Source organism: Asterias rubens, unplaced genomic scaffold (genome assembly GCF_902459465.1).
Source record: "Asterias rubens unplaced genomic scaffold, eAstRub1.3, whole genome shotgun sequence".
Classification (NCBI taxonomy): domain Eukaryota; kingdom Metazoa; phylum Echinodermata; class Asteroidea; order Forcipulatida; family Asteriidae; genus Asterias; species Asterias rubens.
In genome coordinates, this window is record NW_022985742.1 from 29,700 (window position 1) to 55,739 (window position 26,040).

Genomic DNA, 26,040 nt, shown 5'->3' on the forward strand with positions numbered 1-26,040 from the left:
GCCGTGGTGTGAACCATAAATCAGGTATTCCACATTATATAAAGTTTGGGGTTTGCGAATTCAAAACGTGTAAAGCGACTCATATTTTGTTTGAGGATGTCCATCCACAGTCGACAATGTTAACATTGTTTTTGCTCAGTAAGATTACTCATTGTCGACTGCCTTTAATAAAATTACAAAAATCTCCGGGTCAAGTTATTGGTGGCGTGCTATAATTGAGTTGGACGCCGTGAACTTAACATTGACTTATACGCAAATTGCGTTGGAGTGGCCAATGCAGCCCTCCCAATAAAATTGTACATTTAAATTCAGCATTCCATAATATCCCACCTTCATGTCATTGTAATGATTATGATCTAATATACTTTTAAGCATTCATTCATACCATTATATATTCAAGTTGAAATATTTCTGTGTACTTAAATTTATATTATTCCAGATTATATAAAAAAAACATGTTATTGTTTCTGTGCTTGTAAATAATTTATATGTAAATAACAAATGTTGCTAACAGCTGTGTTTCCTACCTTTGCTTCTGCTTCTGTTTTGTTTATTATTGTGCTGAGGATACTGTGCCTACAACCTATAGAGACTCTAAGCCCCACAGTTTACTAAAAGGTGAACATGCCATAATTTCAACTTATCTCTTCAAATTCAGATCCTGTAGTTCGGACCCTATAGTCTCCAGATTTTTTTTTAAGCAGCGACTCTGACCTTGATTGGTAGACATGATTTAACTACATTTGTTTTTAACAAAAACCCCTGACTATTTGCTGACACTATCTTTAACCTGCTGCAAGTATAATCTGGGTTATAAATATAAAGTGAAATGACTAAATCTGCTTCGGGTGATTTTCTTTCCTACAGAAGTATTAAAGTGTATGCATATAAATACACATAATCTGCATACAATATTTTAGTAACCACCAGTAAACTTTGCACCGATAGCAGTCGTTAATAACTAAGCTATGAGTATTAATTTTGGTTTTGCAGTTCACTCAGTACTTTCCCCGTGTCCTGTGATCTCGGGTGGGAGTCGAACCCACGACCTTTAATAATAACAATAATCCAAATCGTTGTAACGGTGAAACCAAGATAAATATTCAGTATCCCCGGTGCAAATATAAACAAATTATATAAAATTAAGCCATGGTCGGGAAGAATTGTGGTCAGTCGAGGGTGATATCCAATCGTCTCCTCCTGGGTGAACGTCGAACCAGGAAGGCGAATTGAATCTCGTTTAGATGGATGTGTCTCCCATGCCGTCTGCCGTGTTAGAGCGTGGTTTCACGGGGGAGAGCTGACTGCCGTGGCGGCCGGAACTACCAGGGGCGGATTGTGCTCCGGACCGGGCGGCGGACCTAGCTAGACGCCCTCTCAGTGCATCCGCGGCTGCAATCAACAAACAAAAGAAACACACTTTTTTAGTTTAAAAAAATTCCATTTTTTTTTTTTTCATTTAATTAAACGTTGATTAAAAATCCAATTGCAATCAATCGACTGACTAATGTGATTGAAAGGGAACAAATCAAACCAATACAGCGTTAAAACACTAAATTCATCAATAATTATTGCCTATCACTGCCTTTAGTAGTATATAGGCCTAAGACTTCACTTGTCGAAATTTTCCTTACACTTATTTGTAATTTCTTAAGCGCCATATTTAAAGCTAGATTTCCAGCTTGCTATAGAGTTAGTATAATACATGCGCTTGGGCGTCTTTTGGGCGGTTTATGACGCAAAAAGCTGCCATTCTTTTTTTAGTAATTGCCATTTTCTCTTAATGTTACGTGACGACATTAAACCTCCTTAACTAAAGTGAAAGTGCCAACCAAAAGTGGCGGTCATATGCCTTTCAATGTGTTTTTGTTTCACTCACCCGACATCATTCTGTCTGTGCCATCACGGAACCTCTCAGACTTCTTTCTACCAATCACTAAAATGACAAGATTAAAAAAAAAAATTAGTTGTTGATGTGCAGTAAGGGTGGGGAGGATTTTGTGCACAAACAAATAAATATTTGAAGTGAGACGTATGGCCTTATTCAAAACGTCTGAATTAATAATCGTTAATATTAAACTTGTGTAAAATCTCTTATGGAATAAGTGCAATATTGAAGGAAAGCCGTTTTCAGTCTTGACTTTACGAGCAGTACACTCAGCTCGTCTGGAATTTAAGTAATGGTCGTATAAACTGTTTTGTATTTACTCACCTACAGCAGCAACGAGAGCACACGCCACGATCATACCAAGTGGGAAGAACCATCCACCAATTGAACTCTTCTCACCAATAAAAGAAGAACAAAATTTACGAATTAATGAATAATGACATACATAATACAAGAGATAGAGATTGTCAGATCAAATCATGTTACATACCCTTTTGGTAGTGCCGCCCTCTTTGACCGCCATGTATGCTTCTGTAACAGCAAAACGAGATTGCATAACTTGTAAAACTTTGTTTGAACACTCTTATACTCAACTTCATACGAAGTGGCAGGAAACAAGAGGGTGATTTAAAAACAAAGTACAGTGATAAAGAACGATAAGAAAATTGATAATACTTTTAAGTCGCACAAATGTATAGTAGACAATAAAAAGTATAAATAATAACAATACATAGACGTTTTTTTGTTGTTTTTTTGGTGCATAACACAAAACAGTCATTTGATGACTCGATGGATGCGCTTTTACAGAACAGAACACAAGAAGAACAGAAATTGTGCACTTGTTGGTCCGTTTAATATAAATAAATATTGCACATAATTTAACCGATGACATGTGATCTATCTAAATAGAGATACACATTATATTTACCTTGTAGGGACATTGGCATGACGCAAGTATGACGGTCCTCTAGTAATGTGAAACCCGCCACGCAGGCGCAAGAATATCCACCTACAGTGTTCATACAGAGATGATCGCAACCATCGGTTTCCTCCATGCATTCATCAATATCTGCAGAGTAGTTCAATTTGGATATAAATTTATAGACATCAAAGGCAGAGTAAATGTTCAAGAAAAGGCAAAAGTGTGAAAGTCATGTGCTCTCTTAAAGTTTTAGACTGTAATTCATTCCAATCCATTCAAGCCAGGACTGGCAAAAGATCGTGCCTCATGGAGGCAACTGTTGCACAGATGCACAGATAACTGCTTAGCTTGAAACAAATCGTCTTGCTCAGGCAACCGCTAAGCGACAGCTGAGAAAGGAGAGGGGACAAGAAAGACGTCTCCATGGTCAAACCCATCCTCTAATAACTATAACCTGTGACATCTGCCTGAGAGTATGTGGCGCGCGCATCTTTTGAGTCATCGACGGAGTCACCTTAGGCATCCTCAATCCTAATAACTTTCTTTACATGTGGAGACCTTCTTCATTGACATCGAGGGTTGTCTGTTATTATTATTGTTTTACTGGTATTTTTAAAAATCTGAGCCGATGTTCAACTTACCGTCACATGTTGCGTTGACCCCTTGACCTCTAAGGAAGCCATTCATGCATGGGCACTCGTAGCCTCCAATCGTGTTGTTACAAGTCTCCATGTCAGTGCACTCATGGATCATCTCACCACAGCCACCGCCTGATCGTAGATGAAAAAGAAAGAAACATTTTAACATATAATTCGCATTTTTTTGACTTTTCCATTGGCCTGAGTCTTTGATGAAATGCGCACAAAACTTGTTCATTGTTCTGCATCAAAGATGGTGGTCAATGACGTCATGAGCAATCCATCTATAGACCCCATGTGTATGACGTCACATGCCCAAAGTGCGCCCTCACTGAGGTCAATTCTACATGAGGTCGTGAACGGACGTGCTCAGTTCGGTGCTCCACAGAAATACCGTTATCTCACATTTAGCTCCTCCATCTCTTAAAATTAAATGCCTGTTTCGTAACTGAGTACTTACTCCTCGATCCAATACTGCTCAGCATTCAACTTCAGCAATAATGCCACCAAGAAAAGAGAAAAAAAAGTCCAGCTTCTGCTGAACCTGCAGCCCAGCTCCCGCCGATTGCACCAGGTGACTTGACGCCACCAGCCACCACCACAGACAATGACATCGTCATTACCATACGGCGGGAGCTTCGAAACATGGCGACTGATCTACACAGCAAGCTTGATAAGGTCATCAAAAATCAAGAATCTCTACTTTCCAGAATGCAGATCGCCGAGGGCAAACAGAGAGAGATGGAGGAGGCACTAAGTTTCTCAACCCAATCCATCGAGGAACTTCAACAAAAAAGTAAGACATTTTCTGTTGGTATTTCAGATATTGCGTCGCAGTTGCAAGAGGCCCACAAGAAAATCGATCATCTTGGGGAAGCTACTCTTAATCTAGAACGATACTCCCGTAGCTTTAATTTACGATTCGGGGGAATCCCTGAAAGTTCTTCGGAAACCCCAAGTTTTGCCTACGATCAAGTCAAACAGATCCTAGCTGAACAATTTGACATGCCTGATGCCGAGATAGAAAATGCTCACAGAACTGGCAAACCCCCCAAAATGGCTACTGACAAACCCCGTCACATCTTGGCGAAGTTTTTGTACCGACCAGAACGTATGTTAATCCTGAAACGATCCAAAGTGGCCCTTGCCAATTCCGGAATGTTCGTTATTCAAGACTTACCACCCGCTGACGCCATAAAGAAAAGATCTCTTCGCAACGTCATGAAGAAGGCCTACGATGCTGGAAAGAAACCAATATTCCGAAGTGGCCAACTGTTCATTAACGGTGTTAAATACACATCGCCATCCTAGATGTCTTCTAGTTTTCCTCTGTTTGAAGGAACTTTTGCTCAACCTTTACAACTATTCAATGAACGGTATTTTTGTTGGGCTCAGCTGTTCACCCTTTTTGCTTAAATTGTTCTAGTTTTGTATATTTATGTATACATTTAATTTATTAATCCATCCATGTTCTTTGTTCTGTGTATTCATGTTTGTGTTTGTGTGTGCAGACGCCCCTGTCATTACTTTGTATCAATACGGAATTGTTAATGTTATCAATGCCAATCATTGTTGTACCTATGAATCAAGTAAATGACCACACTGTTATAAACTGTAACATAGATCCTGACTTAAACTTTGTAACCCCTGATATATCATGTGATTACTATGATGTATATAAGTTTTCTAGCGATTTCAATAATAACACATGTACCAAATTGTTACATGTCAATGCACGAAGTTTAAAAAAGAACATATCGAATATTATTGAGTTTGTTAACCTTGTAGGAACTAGGTTTTCTGTTATTGGTATATCTGAAACTTGGCTAACGGATACTACAGATCCACTTATTCAAATTAATGATTATTCAATTGAAGGTTCGTGTAGAAAGAACAAAAAGGGTGGTGGGGTAGCACTTTATATTAAACAGGATCTTAATTATAACAACCGCAATGACTTATCTGTTAATAATTCTGAAATTGAGTCATTCTTCATTGAGCTTGTTAACACACACTGTAGTAATGTTTTAATCGGAGTTGTGTATAAACCGCCAAGTGCTTCATGTGATAATTTCTCAGAGTACATTAATGATATATTGGAAAACATTAGCGCTGAAGGCAAAAAGTGTTTTATAATGGGTGATTTCAACATTAATATATTGCAGTATGAAACAAATGATGGTGTACATAATTTTATAGATATGCTTCATTCACAGTCTTTTTATCCTACCATAAACAAACCTACAAGAATTACTGAAAATAGTGCAACTGTAATTGATAACATTCTAATTAATGACTTACATAACCATACTGCTGGTGTCTTAGTCTCAGATATAAGTGATCACTTACCAGTATTTTTAATTATTGATGATTCTTTTGAGAAGCCTCAGGATGTAGGAAGACTCGGTACTAAACGTGTTTTTAATAGTAACAACACTGAACATTTTGTTAATGATCTGAATACAACTGATTGGTATTTTATGACATCACTGAATGACACTCACTCTATGTATAACTCTTTTATAAATCATGTTCTAGAACTCTATGATAAATCCTTCCCACTTCAAGAAGTAAAGTGCCGATACAATAAACGTAAGTCTCCTTGGCTGTCAGATGGTATTTATAAATCAATAAGGAGAAAAAATTATCTTTACAAAAAATTAATGAGACATCCTACTTCTCAAAACAAGTCCATTTATACCATGTACAAAAACAAACTTAATACTTTAATTAAAGTATCTAAGAAAAGCTATTTTTGTACAAGATTTAACCAAGAGAAGGGCAATATCAAGGGAACTTGGAATGTTATAAATGCAATACTCAATAAGGGTCAGAGGAAAAGCAACCCCTCCTACTTTGTTCAAGACGGTATAACAATTGACGAAGACAAAGACATTGCTGATCGATTTAATGAGTATTTTGTTAGTGTTGGTACCAGACTTGCTAGTAATCTGCCATTATGTAATAACACGTTTGAATCCTTTCTTCAGGATCGACAGTCAAATTCTCTTTTCTTAAATCCTATTACGCAAGAAGAAATTATAGACATTCTTAATAAAATTCCAGATGGTAAAGCCCCTGGCTTCGATGGGTTAAGTGCTTTTGTTATCAAACGGGCGAAGCATGCCTTAGCAAAGCCACTTGCTTGTATCTTCAACGAGTCTCTAATTACGGGTATTTTCCCTGACGGCTTAAAGAACGGTAAGGTCACACCAATACATAAGGGTGGCGATAAACATAACATTGCCAATTATAGACCTATTTCAGTGCTTACTACATTCTCTAAAGTTTTTGAAAAACTAATTTACCACCGTCTTATTAACTTTATAGATAAACACAATATTTTATCTGACTCGCAATTTGGTTTCAGAGAGGGACGCTCAACTGAACTAGCAACGTCACATGTTGTTAATAAATTGCTTAAAGCCATAGACGATGGTAAATTCTCTGTCGGTATATTTCTGGACCTTTCAAAGGCTTTTGATACAGTTAACCATAAAATTTTATTTTGTAAACTGGAAAACTATGGTGTCCGTGGTATAGCCTTAAATTGGTTTAAGAGTTATTTATCGAATAGAATACAAATTGTTTCCTATAATTGTGCTAATTCTGATGAGCAACCTATTTGCTGTGGAGTTCCGCAGGGTTCTGTACTGGGCCCTTTACTATTCCTTATTTATATTAACGACATCTCATATACGTCTGATAAAGTGTCCTTTTGCTTATTTGCAGACGACACAAGTTTGGTGTATAGTCATAACAATGTGGACACAGCTATTCAGATCCTAAATATTGAACTTGAAAAAATCAGCAGCTGGCTCTTAGCAAACAAATTGTGTATTAATCTACTTAAATCAAACTATATGATATTCTGTTCCAGACAACATAAATATACCCAATCTGTTCCTCTAGTCTTGAATGGTGTTAATTTAAAATGTGTTACAATTACCAAATTTCTAGGTGTGTCAATTGATGAAAATCTTACTTGGAAGAGCCATGTCAGTGAAGTTTCCAGCAAGATATCAAAAACTGTTGGTATTATGAATCGATTAAAGACCTTCATTCCAAGTGATATTTTACTTATTCTTTATAATTCCTTTGTTCTTCCGTACTTAAATTATTCAGTTCTAACCTGGGGCAGTTCCTCAGTGAATTGTGACAAACTTCTTTTCTTACAAAAGCGAGCTGTTAGAATTATTTCCAGTGCTGGTTACCGTGATCATACTGCCGACTTATTTGTAAATCTAAAATTGTTAAGATTTAAAGACATTTACTACTTAAATCTAGGTAAATTAATGTACAAGTATACGAACAATGCATTACCTGGTTGTTTTATCTCATGTTTTGAGTTAACTTCCAACATACATTCATATAATACCCGTAGTGCTTCTAGCAAAAACATCCATGTCTGTTACAATCGAACCTCACTCTATAAAAACAGTCTTATACAGCGTGGTGTGAATTACTGGAACGGTCTTAATGAGTCCATTAAAAAGTCACCCTCGCAGTCAATATTTGTTGGTAAACTGAAAAAACAACTTCTTGATACACACGCTTAATTTCTGATTCTTCTTTTATCATTTTTCGTATTACTATGTCTTAGCGACTGCATGATGCACACATGTCCTGTCATGTCCCGTCCTGTTTCGCTGTCTGTCCCTAGGTTAGGGTACAAAAGCTTTTCTGCTTCACCCAAACCTTAATGTTGTCCCTTAAATAATTATAATAAACTATACTTAATGTATACAAGTAATGTTGTAATTTAACCTCTTACAACCATTGTATATTATATGTCCAAGGACAGCATTGAAATAAATGTATATTGATTGAAGGAAGACAATGAGATACGCACATTTTCATTGGTTGACCCTCAGCGATGGCGACTAATGACATTGGTAAATATTGCATCCATAAGAAATATGAACGTCACCTTTGGTTTTACCTTTAGCTGATAATATATTATTAAACCCACTATCAAACCACGCTTATCAGCTCTCAAAAACAAGAAAAGTAAGTTTGTTCAGAAACTACAGATGTTGCTGTAGAGTAAATCGAGGATTGTGGGAAGCTTGGAAATGCATGGTTCGGGTTTTAAAATATCATATTTACCTTCGCAAGGCATGTTTTCGTTGTTGAGGAAATATCCTTGGTAACAGGAACAGGCGTCATTGGTGCACACCTCCACTCCAGCACAGATATTGGTACAGTTGTCTGTATGACGTCACAAGCAACAATTAATATTTACCATTATGCTACATTTTAAATTTTTGGAGGGTGATCTATCAAACTGTGTAAGTTTAGTGTAAATCTGTGGACATTGTGTTTTTTGTCCTACAAAAGTTACATAGACCCTTTAAACAAAAGGCTTAAACAGTGCTTTGAAACACGAAACACTTCTGAATAAGAACCGTTCTATATGCTTCTTCTCTGGTCATCTTCATTAATACATTCACTAAATGTACGTTCACTAATACTTCGAATGGGATATCTAATTATAACTTTGATTATCTTAATATTTGATGGAATATCTTACCCAGATCACAGTCAGTTGCGTTACCCTCCAGACAGTCACAAAAGATAGTTTTGTTGAATGTATTACAGATTTGGGCTTCCGGGCAGTTCATATAGTCGGTTGAACACTCGTCAATATCTGGAATTATGACGGATTAAATGGTAATGGATAAGTAATGGTAATGAGTAATGGATCTAATGTGCCAATGTGATTATGGACGAGGATTGACCTAAGCTTGAGGCCACTCTGGCGTAATTCGCGAGCCTCAAAGTGTGACGTAAGATGTTCAGGCTATAGAATCTCCTTATTTGTATTATAAGGGAATGAGAGACTTTAGAATGCTAAATGGCAGCAGATTTATGCAAAACTTCCATTGTTCATGTAGTTTTGAGCATGCGCACGTTATACTGAGAACAGTAATGGACTTGCCATGGTACTCTCTTATTATGTAAACGAGTGAAAATTTCACTCTCTTGTCCGGGTGTCATGTTCGCTCTTTTGAGAGTGAAAGTCAATCTGAATCACTCTATTTGAGTGAAACATGAACGAACTTCACTCTAAATCGAGTTGAAAGTACCCGTCTTTTACACTAGAAAGAGTTGTCCGCCATTATGGCTAATTGCAAGAGTGGTTTGCGGTCAAAACGAGTATTTGTTTCACTCTTTTACATTCAGAGAGTAAGTCTACTGCCACCTAGCGTCCCAATAGTTCCACGTGGCAATACAATATAGACCTCTGGTTTGGAGTCTTAGTGGATTTCCAATTGTCTGATTTAGGAATTCAATTGCCTCCATTGGAGTTCAGTTTGGAGGCCAACTTGAACTCATTCGTTCCTAGAAGAGCTTTCAGAGAGACTCATTCAAATGTTTAGGGGACAAACTTTATTTCAATGGGTCACGGGCACTTCAGTGTTGATAAAACTCACAACATTGCAAAATGATCTCAGGTGGGAATTCCCATGATTTCCAAGCATTCCTCTAAAAGCTATATCAAATTAATCCTTATAATTGTGGTAACCACAGTACCAAACCGTTGAAAATAAACAGGTTTTATAAATTTGCGTCTTTAAATTTTTACTGAAGATAATGCAAATTAACGACGTTGCGTGCTGAACATCAATACTCATGAACTCACACAGGCTACCATTTAGGACATACAGGACATAGGACTGTATGTTCATATCGTAACCCCCCCCCCCCCCCCATCCCTCTTACCATCACATTCTCCAGTCTCGTTATTTCTTGTGTATCCCTCTATACAGGGGCAGTCATATCCACCCTTAGTGTTCCTACATGACTGCATAGTATTACAGTCATGCGTGGTTTCACCTGTAAATACAAAATAAAAATGGACAATTGTACACCCTTTATATATCTTTATTTACATCTACTATAAATCTTACACCCGTTTCAGACATTTGGGAGCGACTGATCTATAGTTCGACCCAATCAAAGTTGGTTTCAGACAGGTGAACTTAACATTTTTACATCAGGTTCATCTCATGACAAGATCGACGTCTGGAACCAAGATACTCCAGAGTCGTTCCGGACGACTGCAACAGTCGATCTTTCGACGTCTAGTAGCGCGTCCAAATTTTCATGAAATTAATTCAGAATTTGGTTTGGCGCGACTCTGGACGGAGCTCTTATCTGAAACGGGCGTTACTTTCAATTTCCGTTTTTTATGCAGAGTATACTTATGGTTATTGCCAAACACCAGTATCATCATTACTGAGTTGGGGAATCCCATCATAGGCTAGGCATAAACAAACCTGTGAAAATTGGGCTTTATGTTGGTCATCAAAGTTGCAAAAAAAAAAAAAAAAATGGAAGGAAAAAAAAAAAAAAAAAAAAAAAGGCTTTATGCATGAAGCCTTGCTATTTGGTTTTATTACTGACCCTTTCAGTGCTCTTTTTATAATCATGAACTTGTGAAGTTATATATTACCTAAGGAAAACTCTGCCCTAGAGACAGTAGACATTGGTAAATTTCAGAGACCAGTCTTCTCACTTTGTGTATCTCAACATATGCATAACATAATAAACCTGTGAAAATTTGAGCTCAATTGGTCGTCGAAGTTGCGAGATAACTATGAAGGAAAAAACACCATTGTCACACGAAGTTGTGTGTTTTTAGATGCTTGATTTCGAGACCTCAAATTCTAAACTTGAGGTCTCGAAATCAGATTTGTGGAAAATTACTTCTTTCTCGAAAACTACGTCACTTCAGAGGGAGGCGTTTCTCGCAACGTTTTATATTCTCAACCTCTCCCCAATACTCATTACCAAGTAAGGTTTTATGCTAATAATTGTTTTGAGTGGAAGAAAGACAACTACAAATTAACAAGATTTCTACTCGCTGTTGTTCAATATCCAAATGTTATCAAATACTTTACAAGTATATGAACGCAACTCACTTTGACAGAAGATGTTTTCGAAAGTTAGCTGAAACCCTTCCACGCACCCACAGCTAAAGTCTCCGGGACGGTTTCGACAGAGATGGATCTTAGTCGGATTCGTAGGGTCGTCGTTTCTACAAGGGCCTTAGAGAGGAAAGCTTGATACAGTAATGGTGAAACATTCAATTCACATTTATTTCCACAAACACATTTCACAAAAAAACCACTAACAAAGAAAGGTTTTCATTTAAAAAAAATATAATAAAATAAAATAAACTAATTAACAAACGACTTAACAAGAATTGAAAAGAGAGACTAAATATGGACTTGAAATCCTTATTGAGATTTTCTAAGCTTTGGCACCGTATTAACTCTGGATTTTGCAGTGAAGGCATAGCTGTATAACAACGGTGTAACATTTTTAAGCGGTGAGATTTTTGAGGAAAAAAAGGTTAAAAGTCGACGTAGATTTTTAGTTTGTTTTTGTCTTTAATGTGTTACCTTCTGTAGAGCCGGTCATATTGGTCAGTTCATGTTCTTCATTTTCCACGCAGGCACATGTCAGTTTTCGGCCTGTCTGGCTGCACACCTGAAGTGCAGTACAATTGAAGTTGGGCGGTTTGTCTATTACAAAATCAAAGGAAAAAATAGGTAGGCAAAGTGGTTGAATAGCTGCATCTGACTAAATATTGTAGAAGTTAATTGTATTCTTAGACTTACCGATTTCACATTTTACTCCAGCATCCTGGTTATGCTGGCAGACGGCGTATTTCTCGTAACTACAACTTAGTAATCTTGTTTCACTTCCTCCACACTCGAAATTGCTATATTCATAAGATCCCAGCCCTGAAGTTGAACCAGATCCAAATGTGCTATTTGACATTGTACTTGATGCCCCAGCGAAGTGGAGTTGCCTACAAACTGCATGGGCGTCATCGATGTCCCAGTTATTCCCACACACGGTGTTCCATGTGCCACTGTACTGCACCTCCACGATCCCCGATGATGACGTTCCACCAACAAGTCGAACGTCTTCAGTTCCTGTAGTCCCCCGAAACAATGTAAACGGATTGGGATTAATTTATAGCGGTTCAACATCTTTAAAAGTTAATACTTGAACACTCTCATCTTTTTCAAAAACAAATCAGTAAAATTCCATAGACATTTGAATTTTTATTTGTATTGATCTTTGCATCGCTGGATGACAACATAGAGGGAACTTTGTTATTGTAGCAAGCGCCATGAGTACTTTTGTGGACACCGGTGCTATAAGACGTTGTTATGAATATTATAATATTTATAGGTTTTCTCAGTCAATTGCAGCAAAAGTACAGCCAATTTAATTTTCATGCGTTCGAATTAAAGCGATCTTGCCAGTTGTTGTTGTTAAGAATTCGTGCATTCGATTACGTTTTGTGTCATTCGAGTTCCTTTAGCAACGTGTTCTATTATAACATCCAATTACATAGCCGGCTGGCTTCTCATTTGCCGAAATGTAATAACATACAAATATTGAATGCATGAGTAAACTGTCGCAGAATATAATCAAGATGTGAGCATGAGGGATCGCAAAGACAGTCCTAGTAATCTTAAGAGTTAATATAATGAGGCTAATCCTAGTTACGACGGGTATAAACTCCCTCCTAACTCGAGATAAGACCAGTCTTTGGAGAAATCCACCCAGGGCTGTTCCATTTCCTAATGTAGTGAAATGAAAGCCAGACTTTGCCGGGTTTTTTTTTATTATTTTTTTTTAAATTACGATAAACACGAATTGTGACAATGCATGAACAAAATGCTTTCAACAATCGTTTTGTATATAAATATTTATGTTTTTTTTATATTTTTTATTACGATAATCACAACCCCTTCCTTTAAAATATTCTAAACATGAACAGCTCCATGTACAGGCACCCCGACACCCCCGCAAACAAACCAACACGAATTCCAACAGCCATACATGCATATCAAACAAACAAACTTCCCAACACTCGGAACAACTAACAAACAAGCATTCATCCAGTGCAACGAAGCTGACAAAAAACTTGGTTCTACATATTGTTATTTCCAAGTATCCCACTTGATGGATGTTTTGTTCAATATTGCCTGTACGGTACAGTGAGTGCACACTTCAAAAAACAAAATGTAATGCTCTCTTGAATTGAATTTTGAGTTTGGCGCTTTGGCGCCTCAAGAAGGCGTTTGCTATTGATTATAGTTACACAAAATTAAATAATGGTTGGAAAGTTCTTGAAACCTTTAAGGGGCAATATTTACTCTTTGTAAAACAATACTTACCCGGTTGGCAGTAAAGCACCATATCTTCGCTATGCCTGCATGGTTTATGGTTATGCTTGTGTGAGCAGTACTCCAATTTGGCCTCACTCCCACCGCAACTCAAGTCAGTCATGTGTATCGGCCCACTCCCGGCACCAAAAACAGGACGACTGTGGTAATTGTAATAGCCGGGATAGCCGGGATAGTTGAGTTGCCTGCATGCAACTTTGGCATCGTAACTGTCCCAGCCGTCGTTGCACACGGTGCCCCACTCTCCGTTGTAAAACACCTCCAGTCTACCTTGGTATGGTAAACCATTACCTACTAGGCGAATCTCTAATAAAAACATAAAACCATAGTTACTCAAACACTGTTTCATAATCATCTCAATTAAATTACATCATGCTGCACTTCAGTCTTTGCTGGTGTGGCAGGAGATTCTGCCCCGCCCCCGGAAACTCATGAATATTTGCACAGGTGTGGTCAGGTGTGTCAAACAATACACGACTTGGGTTCGAGACAGCGGACCAGCCTGTGATGTAAAAACATTCAGTGGGTAAACAACCTTGCCCTTGCCATTCCCACTTTACAGTCACCTGGAAATATAATTTTTTGTTTCTTCAAACATTAGAGTATAATATTAATGAACATTCAAATAATGTGTTGAGTAATTGTTTGTAACGATTTATATGTAAACAAAATAGATAAAGTTGTTTGTGGGGTGACTCCGCCTACCCCTTTTGTGACGTCAATCGAGGCAGACTTTGCCTCGATCAAGCATTGAACACACGTACGTGCAAGTACACGCAAGTCCTAGTCGTGAGTTTGTACGTTTCAAAAAAAAAGTTTATTTCTTGCATTTTTCCGGCAATGTCGACCACGTGTATCTGGTATGAGTTATTGCTGCTGGAGGCAGCAAAACAACTAACAATTTAGTCAGTTTGCAAAGTGGTCCGGTCCGACGTCTTTTCCAGCGCTGTGCAGCAAACACTTCGAGCCGTCGTGCTTTAAATATCGCGCCTCGATTGACGTCACGAACATGTTAAATTTTTTTAATAAAATGAAAACTAAATTGTATAGAACCTTTGTTAACTGTTCATATACTACTCATCAAAACACATATTTAAGTAACAAAGGCTTTATTTTTACAAAATACCACTTTCAGGTGTCTATAAACTATTTTTCTCAAGCATATTTTCTTAGAAGTTTCATTTAAATCAACACGAAACCTGAGTGAACACAAACCTGATGAAGTGCAGTTAACCCAGGCAGCTTGTCCACATCGGTTAGGACAATCTCTTACGTCTCTCTCGTTCCCCACACACTGAACATCATGCATATGAATAGGACCAGTTCCCTCGTCAAAGCTTGCACCATGCGTTACAGAAGCTGCTTTGGTGTAGTTCAGTTGCTTGCAAACTACATGAGCATCATTCAGGTCCCAAGAACTGCCACACACAGTGGTCCACCGACCACCATAAAGGACTTCCACCCTGCCCTCGGAATCGTATCGCCCGCCAACGAGTCGCACTTCAACATCGTCTTGAATAAAAACAGGATTTTGGGTAAACAAAAACAACGTTAAATAACGGTTAAATCTCTTTTTTATTTTGACAATCCAAGAGGCCACTTTACTAATGAGCTTCAAAACAATGTTCTCAGTTTCGAAATGTTACTTGCCAATAAATATCAAAAGTGTCCTACTGACACGGACATGGGGTGTTTGAGAGGGGATAACCAACACGACCCAAAATGAAGCACAATCGTTAACCTAATTAATGTAGCCCAAACCATTTGTAATGTAGCCTGGTTTAGGTCCATAGGTAATAGGTTCAAATTTGGGGGTACCATAGGTCTGTGTGAGCTACCTTTTGTATACAGAACGTAGGTATTTATATTTAAACCAGGGAACTTTACAAATAGGGGCCATGGTTCGGGAAAGTTCCACAGTTTGAAAAAGTTGAACAAAACAATGGGAGCCGTTGCAAAAAAGTTATAAGTATAAACAAAAAAGGGCCAATAGGAGGTCCACAGTTGCAGACGTTTACAAGCTTGTAAGGTTTGTACAATGTGACTATAGTGTGAACCTATTATAAAGGTAAACATGGAAAGCTTTTTCCAGAATAACCACTCAGTGAAGCGGTTTATTTTTTAACTGGATGTTATGCCATCATAACAAAAGACAAGTCAACAAAAAGTTAATAACAACTTGCCAAATCCGCAGGTTTGTGAAAGCTGTACTTGTGATTTAGAATTTGTAATCTCATAATTCCTGATACCTGATTGTGATTGGGAACTGCAAGTTCATGTGCCCCTAATTAGTTCCACTGCGAAAAGAAACTGCTTGAATGTTTGATACCATCATGAAACTTAAATCTTACCTTTAGTGCCTATATTAAGTTCGACGGTAGTTGTGTTTATAATGTGACCTTTGAAGTAAGGACAGACCGAGTGTTCATCCGTCACGTTGCAAATTCGAATTTTATCACAGTTCAGGGATGAAGGAGCGCACTCATCGATATCTTCGTAGGACAAAGATTATTGTTAAAACTAAAATTCATAATAATTGCTCTCTATAAGTTGCGTGTTATCTTCAACACCGTGCCATCGCAGTGTATCTCAACATGTGCATAAAATAACAAACCTGTGAAAATTTGAGCTCAATCGGTTATCGAAGTTGCGAGGTAATAATGAAAGAAAAACAACCCTTGTCACACGAAGTTGTGTGCGTTTAGATGGTTGATTTCGAGACCTCAAGTTCTAAACCTGAGGTCTCGAATTCAAATTCGTGGAAAATTACTTCTTTCTCGCAAACAATGGCGCTTCAGAGGGAGCCGTTTCTCACAATGTTTTATACTATCAACCTCTCCCCATTACTCGTTACCAAGAAAGGTTTTATGCCAATAATTCTTTTGAGTAATTACCAAAAGTAACGAACACTAATATAAAACATAAAAATTACTTGATAATGAGGAATGGGTAGCTGTTAACAGTATAAAACAGTGTGGGAAACGGCTGCTTCTGAAGTATCGTAGTTTTTGAGAAAGATGTAATTTCTCACTGAAATATTTGAATTGAATTCGAGACCTCAGCTGAGGTTTCGAATTCGAACATCTTTATAAGCACACAACTTCATGTGACAAAGGCGTTTTTCTTTCCACTATTCTCCCGCAACTTCGACGACCAATTGAGTTCAAACTTCCACAGGTTTGTAATTTTAAGCATAATTATGCTGATGAAAACACTGGTCTTTGACAATTACCAAAGGAGTCCAGTGTCTTTAAAGTGACCTGGAAATGTTTTTTTTTTTTGTCTTCAAACAGTAGAGTATATATCATTAAAATTAACGATTTATATTATGTTTAAAAAAAAAGTTGTGTGGGGGTGACTCCGCCTACCCCTTTTGTGACGTCAATCGAGGCAGACTTTGCCTCGATCGAACATCGAACACACGTACGTGCAAGTACATTCAAGTCCTAGTCGTGAGTTTATGATTCGAAAAAGTTGTTTTCTTGCGTTTTACCGGCAATGTCGACCAGCTGTATTGCTGCTAGATGCAGCAACACAACTAAAGATGGGGTCAGTTTGCAAAGTGGTCCGGTCCGACGTCTTTTTCAGCGCTGTTCAGCAAACGCTTCGAGCCGTCGATGCTTCGAGAATCCGGAATACACTTCACATTTTTTAAAACATGACGCCATCCCAACATTTTTGTCCAGCTAGTGGGGAAGCCGACGAAGGTACCGGAAAGACGAACTTAAAGGGGCATGTGCCTAACGTGAACAAAAAATCACCCAGGTATTGTTTCAACTTTGAGGGCATGTTTTTAGCTTGCGCCAAGCGTCACTATCTTGTGTTGGCACTGCATGCGATTCATCGCGCCTCGATTAACATCACGAACAGCGCCCTCTCGGGTCGGGCTTATTTTTCAAATTTGTAAATAACATGGAACTAATTTTCTAAAACCTTAGTTAAAGCCATTGGACCCTTTCGGTTCAGAAAAAAAAAAGTTCAAAGATTTACAAATAACTTAACAGCAGGCAATGGTGAAAGACTTCTCTTGAAATATTATTCCATGAAATGCTTTACTTTTTGAGAAAACAACAAAACAATATAAATTCTCGTTAACGAGAATTACGGATTTATTTGAAACACATGTCATGACACGGCGAAACGCGCGGAAACAAGAGTGGGTTTTTCCGTTGTTTACTCCCGACTCCGATGACCGATTGAGCCTAAATTTTCACAGGTTTGTTATTTGATATAGAAGTTGTGGTACACAAAGTGTGGGCCTTGGACAACACTGTTTACCGAAAGGGTCCAATGGCTTTAACTGTTCATTCATATTCCACTCAGCAAAACACATATTTTAGCGACAAAAGCTTTAATTTGACAACATACCACTTCCAGGTGACTTTATAAGCAGCTCATATGAAATTGGGCCCAGTGCGTTTAATTAGGTCCGTTGACCAAGTCCATTCGGCCACGCCACCATGTTAAGCCATGATACAAATACTAAGCTCTTTTCTCAAATTCTTCTGATTTAAGTGAAACAAAAGATCGTACCGAAGCAGGTTTTGTTGTCCATCCCAAGCTCGTAGCCTTCAAAGCAGTCACATGTGAAGGCACCATTACCATTATAGCAAATCTGACTACAGTCATGTTCCCCTAAGGAACACTCGTCTATATCTGCAGGTATTGAAGAGAAAAGGCGGGAATAAATAAAAACAAATTAACAAAATGAAAGTACACGTGGTAATACAAACAATATAATGGAGTAAATCATCCAGTTCTACAAAATGGCGGACTGTGTTAATATAGTTCACGACGTAAAATGAATACCACACAATTTAGAGTGATATTCATGTGGATGCTTTTATTATCCTAAACATACCATTGTTTCATCGCAAAATAACAATGAGGTTAGGCTCTCCTGGACACATTGTTTTAAGTCTTTGGAATTCTATTCGATGACGTGTAAATGACACAAAATCCAATGTGTGGTTATAAGGAGTTTTAATTTTATTTCAAATGTTAAATTTGTAATGAATGAAATTATTATTAAAAATAAAATTACCATACCATAGCAGTTGTTGCTGTCGTTGCGGTAACCCATCTCACAGGCACATTCAGAACTACCATTGGTAATGATGCAAAACTGGTCACATTCCATGTCAATGGAACACTCGCCCACACCTTAAAAAAAAAATGTTTATTTTATTTAGGTCATAATAAGTCTGTATAGTGTGCCACACAGTCAAACTCCATCTTCCCAATAAAAAGAGTTCTCTTTCCTAATTCATATTATTTTGTCATTTTTGCCAATGTTTAAAGTTCGCTTTTGTATCATTTGAACATCCTTTGTCCTCACCACTTTACTCCTATTAGTCCATAGCCACCAATTCTTTCTGAAATAGAAACTTTGATTGGCTATAATTTTCCCACTTCTTTTCTGGATCCTTCCCTTAATCCTTTTCCCTTCTTTTTTAAATAAATGGATTTGTATTTGTTTGTAATTGTTTTATGCCTCTGAAAAAGGTCCGGTTTGGATCGAAAGCTAAGGCCATCTACCCTACTCATTACTTTTATGAAATGTATACATATTATCATCTTGACTATAATTATTACAGCATTTTTCTTGTTTTCTTCTTTTTGAATTACTGTGATTTCTGCAACATTGAATAAACGTACTGTGATTGATATTACGCAGTTTGTGTAGTGAATATAAATATATCTGTACCGTTACACGTTGCACCGTCTCCGTTGATGGTGTAACCGCCATGACAGTTGCATTCGAAGCTTCCATGAATGTTGGTACAATTCTGCTGGCAGTTATGGGTGCGACTCACCAGGCATTCATTCGTATCTAAGTTAGCGTGAAAACAAGTGCAAAGGTTGGGTATTTTGTATTTTTTATATTTACTTCATTTCTAATTCACATTAATTAGGAAACATACTTTTTAAAATACAGCAATGAGCAATTTAAATACAAAGGAAGGAAAAAGAAACAGCTGGATAAAAGTGTAAGCCAATGTTGTGGCTTTAAATGTGCACTATACCCTACAACAGACGGGAGCAATTAGTTACAAAATTACACAACAAAACAATTATTGTGATGATGACATCAGAACAAAAATTACACAATGATGAATACAGACTTTTTCAGGTAGGCCTATGCCCGGTGAATACTTCCTACGAATGCAAATATTATGATACGCGTTTTGACGTCACATATTTGCAAATTCGCTCAAATAATTTGCATCAGTTAAGCTGTGATCTACTCGTGCAAAACATTGATTTGCTGAGAAAAAGCCATGTGACGTCAACATTTTATGTGGACCTTTCCCGAACCGTGGACTCTGTTGTCCTCTGTTGTGTGTTTATCTTCTTACCTTTGCACGTGTGTCGATCAGTGTCTAGAGTGTATCCCGATTCACATTCGCATCTATAGCTACCAATGGAATTGATGCACATGTGGTCACACTTGAGAACAGAGTTGAAGACACCTATACTGATCTGCATATCACATTCGTCGATGTCTTTAAAAAGTGAAATATAATCAAAGAGAAAATAACAGAGCAATTACGAGATTCAACAGAGACGCAAATAATGACGTGACCCGGGTTCAATACTACTACGAGGAAATGTTCATACACGTTTTTTTTTTATAATGACGTCAACAGCTACGTCAGATGGAATAATAGTTTAAATTTAACTTTAAGTGTTCAGAGCACCAGACTCGATGACTTGTGTTTCTGATCAGAGTTTGGGTTCGAGTCCTGGTCGTGGCATTTGTGTCCTTGAATACTTTGTCCTTCGGATGCCACATGTTAGCCATGTCTCGTTTAGGCCGAGATTGGTAGTGCGCTTAAAAGAACCCAGAACACTTATCATGGAAGAGTAGGGGGTAATGGTGCTTCTGGCTTACATAGCAATCACCCTTGTTTACTTGTTTCTTCACCCTTCCAAGATTGCCAGAAAAAACTATAGTGATGGTCAAGTCAGATTTTGCGTAGATTGCGTAATAAAAATAACTCTCCCATTTTCATATTGAACTCAACCAACTCATTAACAGAGTGTAAATGCTGGACCTTGTTGTTGTAGTTGTTGATGTGGCTGTTCGTGTTGTTGTTTTTTTAATAAAATAAAAGAGTTATCATAATTATACCTGTGCTGCAGTTTGTACCAGTGTATCCAGGCTGACATTGGCAGGTGTCTGGTGCGATGCAATCTCCGTTGATACACGGTGGATCGCAAATGGCTAGAACCATATAATTATAAACGGAAATAAAAAGTAAAACAAAACGTTTTTCGTTGTCAGCTAAACATCAACAGCTGTAAAATCGTCCAAAGAGAAAATTGGTATTCCATTTAAACAAAGTAAATCAGTTTTCTTGCCAAAAATTATAAAAAGGTGCGTTGAAAATTGTTAAATAAAATGGCAGGATGCCAGTGACATACATGTGACATGATCGTGTGGTTGGTAACCTTATTTTGATAAGCATAATTTTGTTGTGTTTAGCTACACGTACTTTTCTTTTAGGTACTTTTTGATGGACACAAAAAAAGAATGTCCACAGATTTCTTTTAAACTATACACGGTTTGAAGATAATGGTGGGAGAAAGCTTGAGTAAAACAATGTCACAAAATAGTTTTACAATGTGTGCAATATCAAACAAACATATTTACCATTACTGGTATTAAATCTCCCTATATAGTACTTACCCATTGCACATTGACCAATGCGATCTCTGCGCCATCCATCGCAACATTCAGTACGTTCCTCAGGGGTCCATTCTGAGAAATATTGTGGAACCGACGCTAGTCTGTGATAACATTTTGGAAAAATTGGGGGCGGGGGGGGGGGCGGAGTTGGGAAAAAACAAAAAAGGCGAGAGGAAAGATGCCTCTTCATTTAAGGCCCCAAAAATGTTTTATTTCAGATGAAGGTAAGGGTCCAAGAAATGTCTTTGAAAAGGCCTTAAATTGCACCAGAGAGCATCTACGACATAACAAATTCCCGGGCCATAGAGCGGGCCCCGGACCCCAATGACGTCATGCTTCGCGCTCGCAATTTCAGATTTGGTAATGCCCCCACCCTTTAATTTTAGCTGGCTAGAACCCTGCTTGCAACATACGGATATCGGTCGGATCTAGGTTAGCCGCACACTTATATTCATGGAATAACATATTTGGGTAGGCATCTCATCGCCCAGAATGTTATTTAACGTCAGCGGTAGGTTTATTATTAATACTCTTATAACTAAAACGCTTGCCTAAGATGTACAACGTAATTTCAGTTTATTGTCAACAAGAGGGAGAAGCATATCTCACTAATAGACTCCTGAGATGTGTGTGATTGGAACTTTCTAGGAGTCCCCTGTTACTGTACATAAATTTGTCAGTAAAATTAGACGACTGACATTGATCAAAAAGTGTTTTTTGAACTCTTTATTTAGGCACATGGAGGCTTGATTTTTCGACACAAACACTCCAACAGCTCAGAGCTCAAGGGGGCTAAGTCCCCTGGTCCCCACCGGTGCTTCACCCCTGGACCCCACCAGGGGCCGTATGGCCGGCCCCTGGATTTTTTTTAAGCAAAAGCAAAGTATGACTACAAAGTTGTGCCCCCCGGTTAAAAAAAATCCTGGATCCGCCTGATATTGGTCCGTAGCCAGCCTCTGTCTCACAGATATGTTTATGGTAAACCTCCCACCAGTATGTCTGACCTAGTTCCGCCTAGCCTAACAGAATGTTTGAGCCAGTAAATTTGGTTTTCCGGCAAACCTTCGGGTATATCTTTGAAAAGACACAATACAAAATAAATCGTAAAATCTCTAGCGTTCAAGATTGATTTCTTGAACTTTGACCCGGAAGTATTAAACCAACCTTGTTCGTGTGCACCGTTTCCACCATCCGCACTTCGAAGTATACGACTCGGTGTGGTATTTTGTAATAGACAGAGTCCTAAGTTTATGGTAAACTTTACTGCATTCATTCACCCTGTTATAAAGAACCAGAAGAAACCATATCATTCAATTTAATTCGTAGGTTCTTATATAGCGCTCATATAAGTCTGTCACTCAGTATCGCTCAAGGCGCTTCAATTTAAGACCTTCCCAATCCACTTCCCATCTGACTCCCCGCCCCCGTCCCCCGCTCAATGTTGACTGTAAAGACTGACAGACTAGCCATCGGAACCAACATTAAGAACGGGGGGGGGGGGGGGGGGGCAACGAGATATGGCTGGGATTGTAGTCCTTTTACACAGTTAATTGGTTTACAAGTTGTTTTGGCGCAATGTGCTACCAATCCAGCTAGGAACAACGAGGCGTGCCACTTTTCTTTTCGATGAACCGGGTTCTTTTACATGCGTTACACACAGGACCAACGACTTTAATAAGGCCACGTTAGGACACAAGTGTCATGACAAGGACTCGAACCCACACTCTGCTGATCAGATACACAAGGGCCCACTTTTATGGCCCTGCTTTACCGTAAGCGAAGAATCGGTGCTTGCGGAAGCAAGGTATTCTGCGCTTACGTCAAGCGTGTTTCCTATAGATAGCAGGGAGTTTTTAAGATAGTGTATGATGATAAGGATGGTTGATAATGGTAAAAATGCAAGCTATATCTTCTTTGCGTTCACGCAGGCAGGGTATAGTACATACACTACTGCAGTGTTTTATATAGGTATGTTACCGACTCCAAATTGCACTTACCCCAACGATTCTCCCTGCACTGACAGGCCGAGTACCAGTGCAACACACACGACTCCTTGCAGTAGAGACTTCATCCCAATGGTTCGTGTGCTTTGCACTCTGTCAATAGAACATTGGGCAATTTCATATCCATTACCTTATGGGGACCAACACAATAGTAAAGCCCGGTTCATACCGGATTCTTTGTGCAATGCGAATTTCAATGCGTCAAACAGGAAAATGGTGTGCGTACCGATTGTTGTGTCACCAAAATTCGCTTCGTATTCGCATTCGCAGGAAGTATGAACCGGCTTAAAGGGGAAAACAAAGGGTATCCATAGACCTTTATCACGCTCCCATCATCTTGGTCGTGTTCCCTGTTTCCAATAACAGTAATGAATGCTTACATACATTGCCCAAATATGGCACCAGACTATTATTTCATCCAGCCTCAGCTTGGTTACAGTGAGTTGGAATTGAGTAAAATGAAGACGGCCGCAACGTGATGAAGGTCTATAGGGGAATTCTAAATCCACAAGGATCTTTTAGTACACTGCAAATCACGTTGGTCAAAATTTGCCCAACTTTTTTGCCCAACGTTGGTTTAAGTTTTAACTGACTGGGCATAACTTAACCAACTGTGGTTGGGCAATAACGTTTATCCGATAGTTGGGCAAACAGTTTGACAAAACAAGTTGGTCAAATCATTTTACCCAGCAGTTGGGTAATAACTTTTGACCAATATTTGGGCAAGTTTGTTTACCATTATGTTGGTAAAAATGTTACCCAATAATATTGTAGTCAGTTGATATTTGAACCAACGTTGGGCAAAAAAGTTTGGGAAAGCTTGCTACCCAACAAAAGTAGATTGTTTGTTTGGTTACCGCTTTATTCAATGGTTGGTTGGGGTAAATGAAAAAAAAAAAAAAATGAAAAAAAAAACAAACAAAAAAACAGTTGATCGTCCGGATTTTTCCAAAAAGGGGAAGATGAGGGCCTTTTTATTAATTTATTCTTTCAAACGTAAACTATGATGGTAGCGACAACAACTTCAATTCGGAAAGGGCATCTGCTGGTACATCTAACTCTTTCCACACTGGATTCATCTGATAATTATGTGCAGTCTATAATGTTTTCAGCTAGCCATTCCTCCTCACTTCTGCTTAAACTTCTGCTTTGTTGTAACTGGAACTGGGCAGCGTAGTATTTTTCAATCTGATGAGAAAGAAATGTATCATGTCAGAAATAAAAGAGTCAGCAATCAACAGACGGTGTTCATTGCATTTTTTTTTATTAATTATAGTTTTCTTTTTTAAAATTACTATTTCCGAAGCATACTGGGTGTATATAATTATGTCGAGATAACTGAGCCCGATCAAAAAGTCTGGAACACAACGGATTCCGCTCTGTTCACACGGGAGCATTGTGCACACACTCACATTGTATCGTTTGCATCAAACTATGTATGTGTAGGTGGGCTCCGTCCTACTTGACTTATTACTATTTTTTCTGAAAACTATGTGTCAGTACACATGAATCATGGGCAAACCTTTAAATGTTGACTGTTGTTAGCATCTTACCTATAACGTTTCAGAGAAGCACTTCATCCCCCAATCTCGAAGAGTATCCCCAATCTCGAAGAGTATTTTTGACAGACAGCCGCCATATGTTGCTTGTGTGTGTATGCCTATACTACTTTATGCGATTATGCGTTGCGTGCTAGAGGGAATTCCCCTTTTGCTGGGGCGCTGGTGCGCGGCCTGCGGTCCGTGCATCAGCAGGCGTTGCGGGTACCCCGCACGGGTAAATAAGTGCATCGCACGTGCCCACTCGTTCTTCCTGTTTTGCTCGCCTGTTCACTTAGTTCTTTTGCTGCTCGGCCTGTTAGGTTCTGCGCTGTTCAAGCTCCGAATTGTCGCATTGGAATTGTTGCATTGGAAGCGCCGCAGGCCGTGGATGAGTAGCTGCACCTTGTGTAATTCAGTCCCGATGTCCATGTGATTAATTTACTAAGTTCTAGTGATTCTTGATTGAATAGATTGCCTCACATAACAAGTTACCATTACCTCAGAATCAACAACCAATCAGCCTCATCACCTAATCAGGAACCCTAATCAATGGCAGTAGTTATTCAATAAAACAGTCCAGTTGCGAATATTAATCAGTGTCAAGTGTTAACTAATATTGGAGTCTCAGTCCCGTGCGATGTGGTGTGTGTGTGGGTCAACTCAGCTAGGCGCCTGGGGGTAGATTTCTCCAACGAGTCCGCCCCTCCGGTCTCTGTGGTTACCGCTCATCGTAGAGGCCGAAGTCCCGAGGTACCCGGCGAGATAGCGGCTGGTGTTCAAAACACAATCAAGTGAGTTCATTCATTAAGAAGATAATTTATGTATAATTTGTTTTAAATACACTGGACAATTTTGGTAATTGTCAAAGACACTCTTCCCAATTTGTGGATCTCAACATATGCATAAAATAATAAACCCGTGAAAATTTTAGCTTAATCGGTCGCCAAAGTTACAAGATAATTAAATAAATAAAAAACATCCTTGTCACTCGAAGTTGTGTGCTTTCAGATGCTTGATTTCGAGACCTCAAATTCTAAATATGAGGTCTCGAAATCAAATTCGTGGAAAATTACTTCTTTCTCGAAAACTACTCCACTTCAGAGGGAGCCGTTTCCGAATATTGTGTGAAACGGTTTCT

At 38.5% G+C, this 26,040-nt stretch overlaps 1 protein-coding gene across 1 annotated transcript; it reads right to left on the minus strand.

Annotated features, from left to right (window-relative positions):
* Positions 1-1,142: 1,142 nt before the first annotated feature.
* LOC117306608 (fibrillin-2-like) lies at positions 1,143-25,006 on the minus strand. Its single transcript, XM_033791094.1, has 25 exons — positions 24,915-25,006; positions 24,492-24,549; positions 23,356-23,454; positions 22,523-22,636; positions 21,359-21,459; positions 20,801-20,893; positions 20,025-20,171; positions 19,373-19,498; positions 18,715-18,828; positions 18,199-18,321; positions 16,017-16,157; positions 14,881-15,177; positions 13,657-13,971; positions 12,079-12,399; positions 11,860-11,982; positions 11,377-11,502; positions 10,175-10,288; positions 8,982-9,098; positions 8,558-8,659; positions 3,452-3,580; positions 2,817-2,957; positions 2,379-2,419; positions 2,213-2,279; positions 1,880-1,936; positions 1,143-1,392 (listed from the first exon to the last, which is right to left on the minus strand). The coding sequence occupies exons 3-25, from the start codon at positions 23,427-23,429 to the stop codon at positions 1,241-1,243; spliced, it is 3,135 nt and encodes a 1,044-aa protein (XP_033646985.1). The 5' UTR covers positions 23,430-23,454; positions 24,492-24,549; positions 24,915-25,006; the 3' UTR covers positions 1,143-1,240.
* Between the last annotated feature and the right edge of the window lie 1,034 nt (positions 25,007-26,040).

What these genes read in the sequence shown, in the direction of transcription:
- LOC117306608 (XM_033791094.1), bottom strand. Translation starts at nt 23,429, where the DNA reads ATGAAGTCTCTACTGCAAGGAGTCGTGTGTGTTGCACTGGTACTCGGC. An exon ending in GGACAACAAAACCTGCTTCG is followed by an intron (nt 16,158 to 18,198) that starts GTACGATCTTTT and finishes TGTCCTACGAAG; the next exon opens with ATATCGATGAGTGCGCTCCT. An exon ending in CGAAAACATGCCTTGCGAAG is followed by an intron (nt 3,581 to 8,557) that starts GTAAATATGATA and finishes ATCTACGATCAG; the next exon opens with GCGGTGGCTGTGGTGAGATG.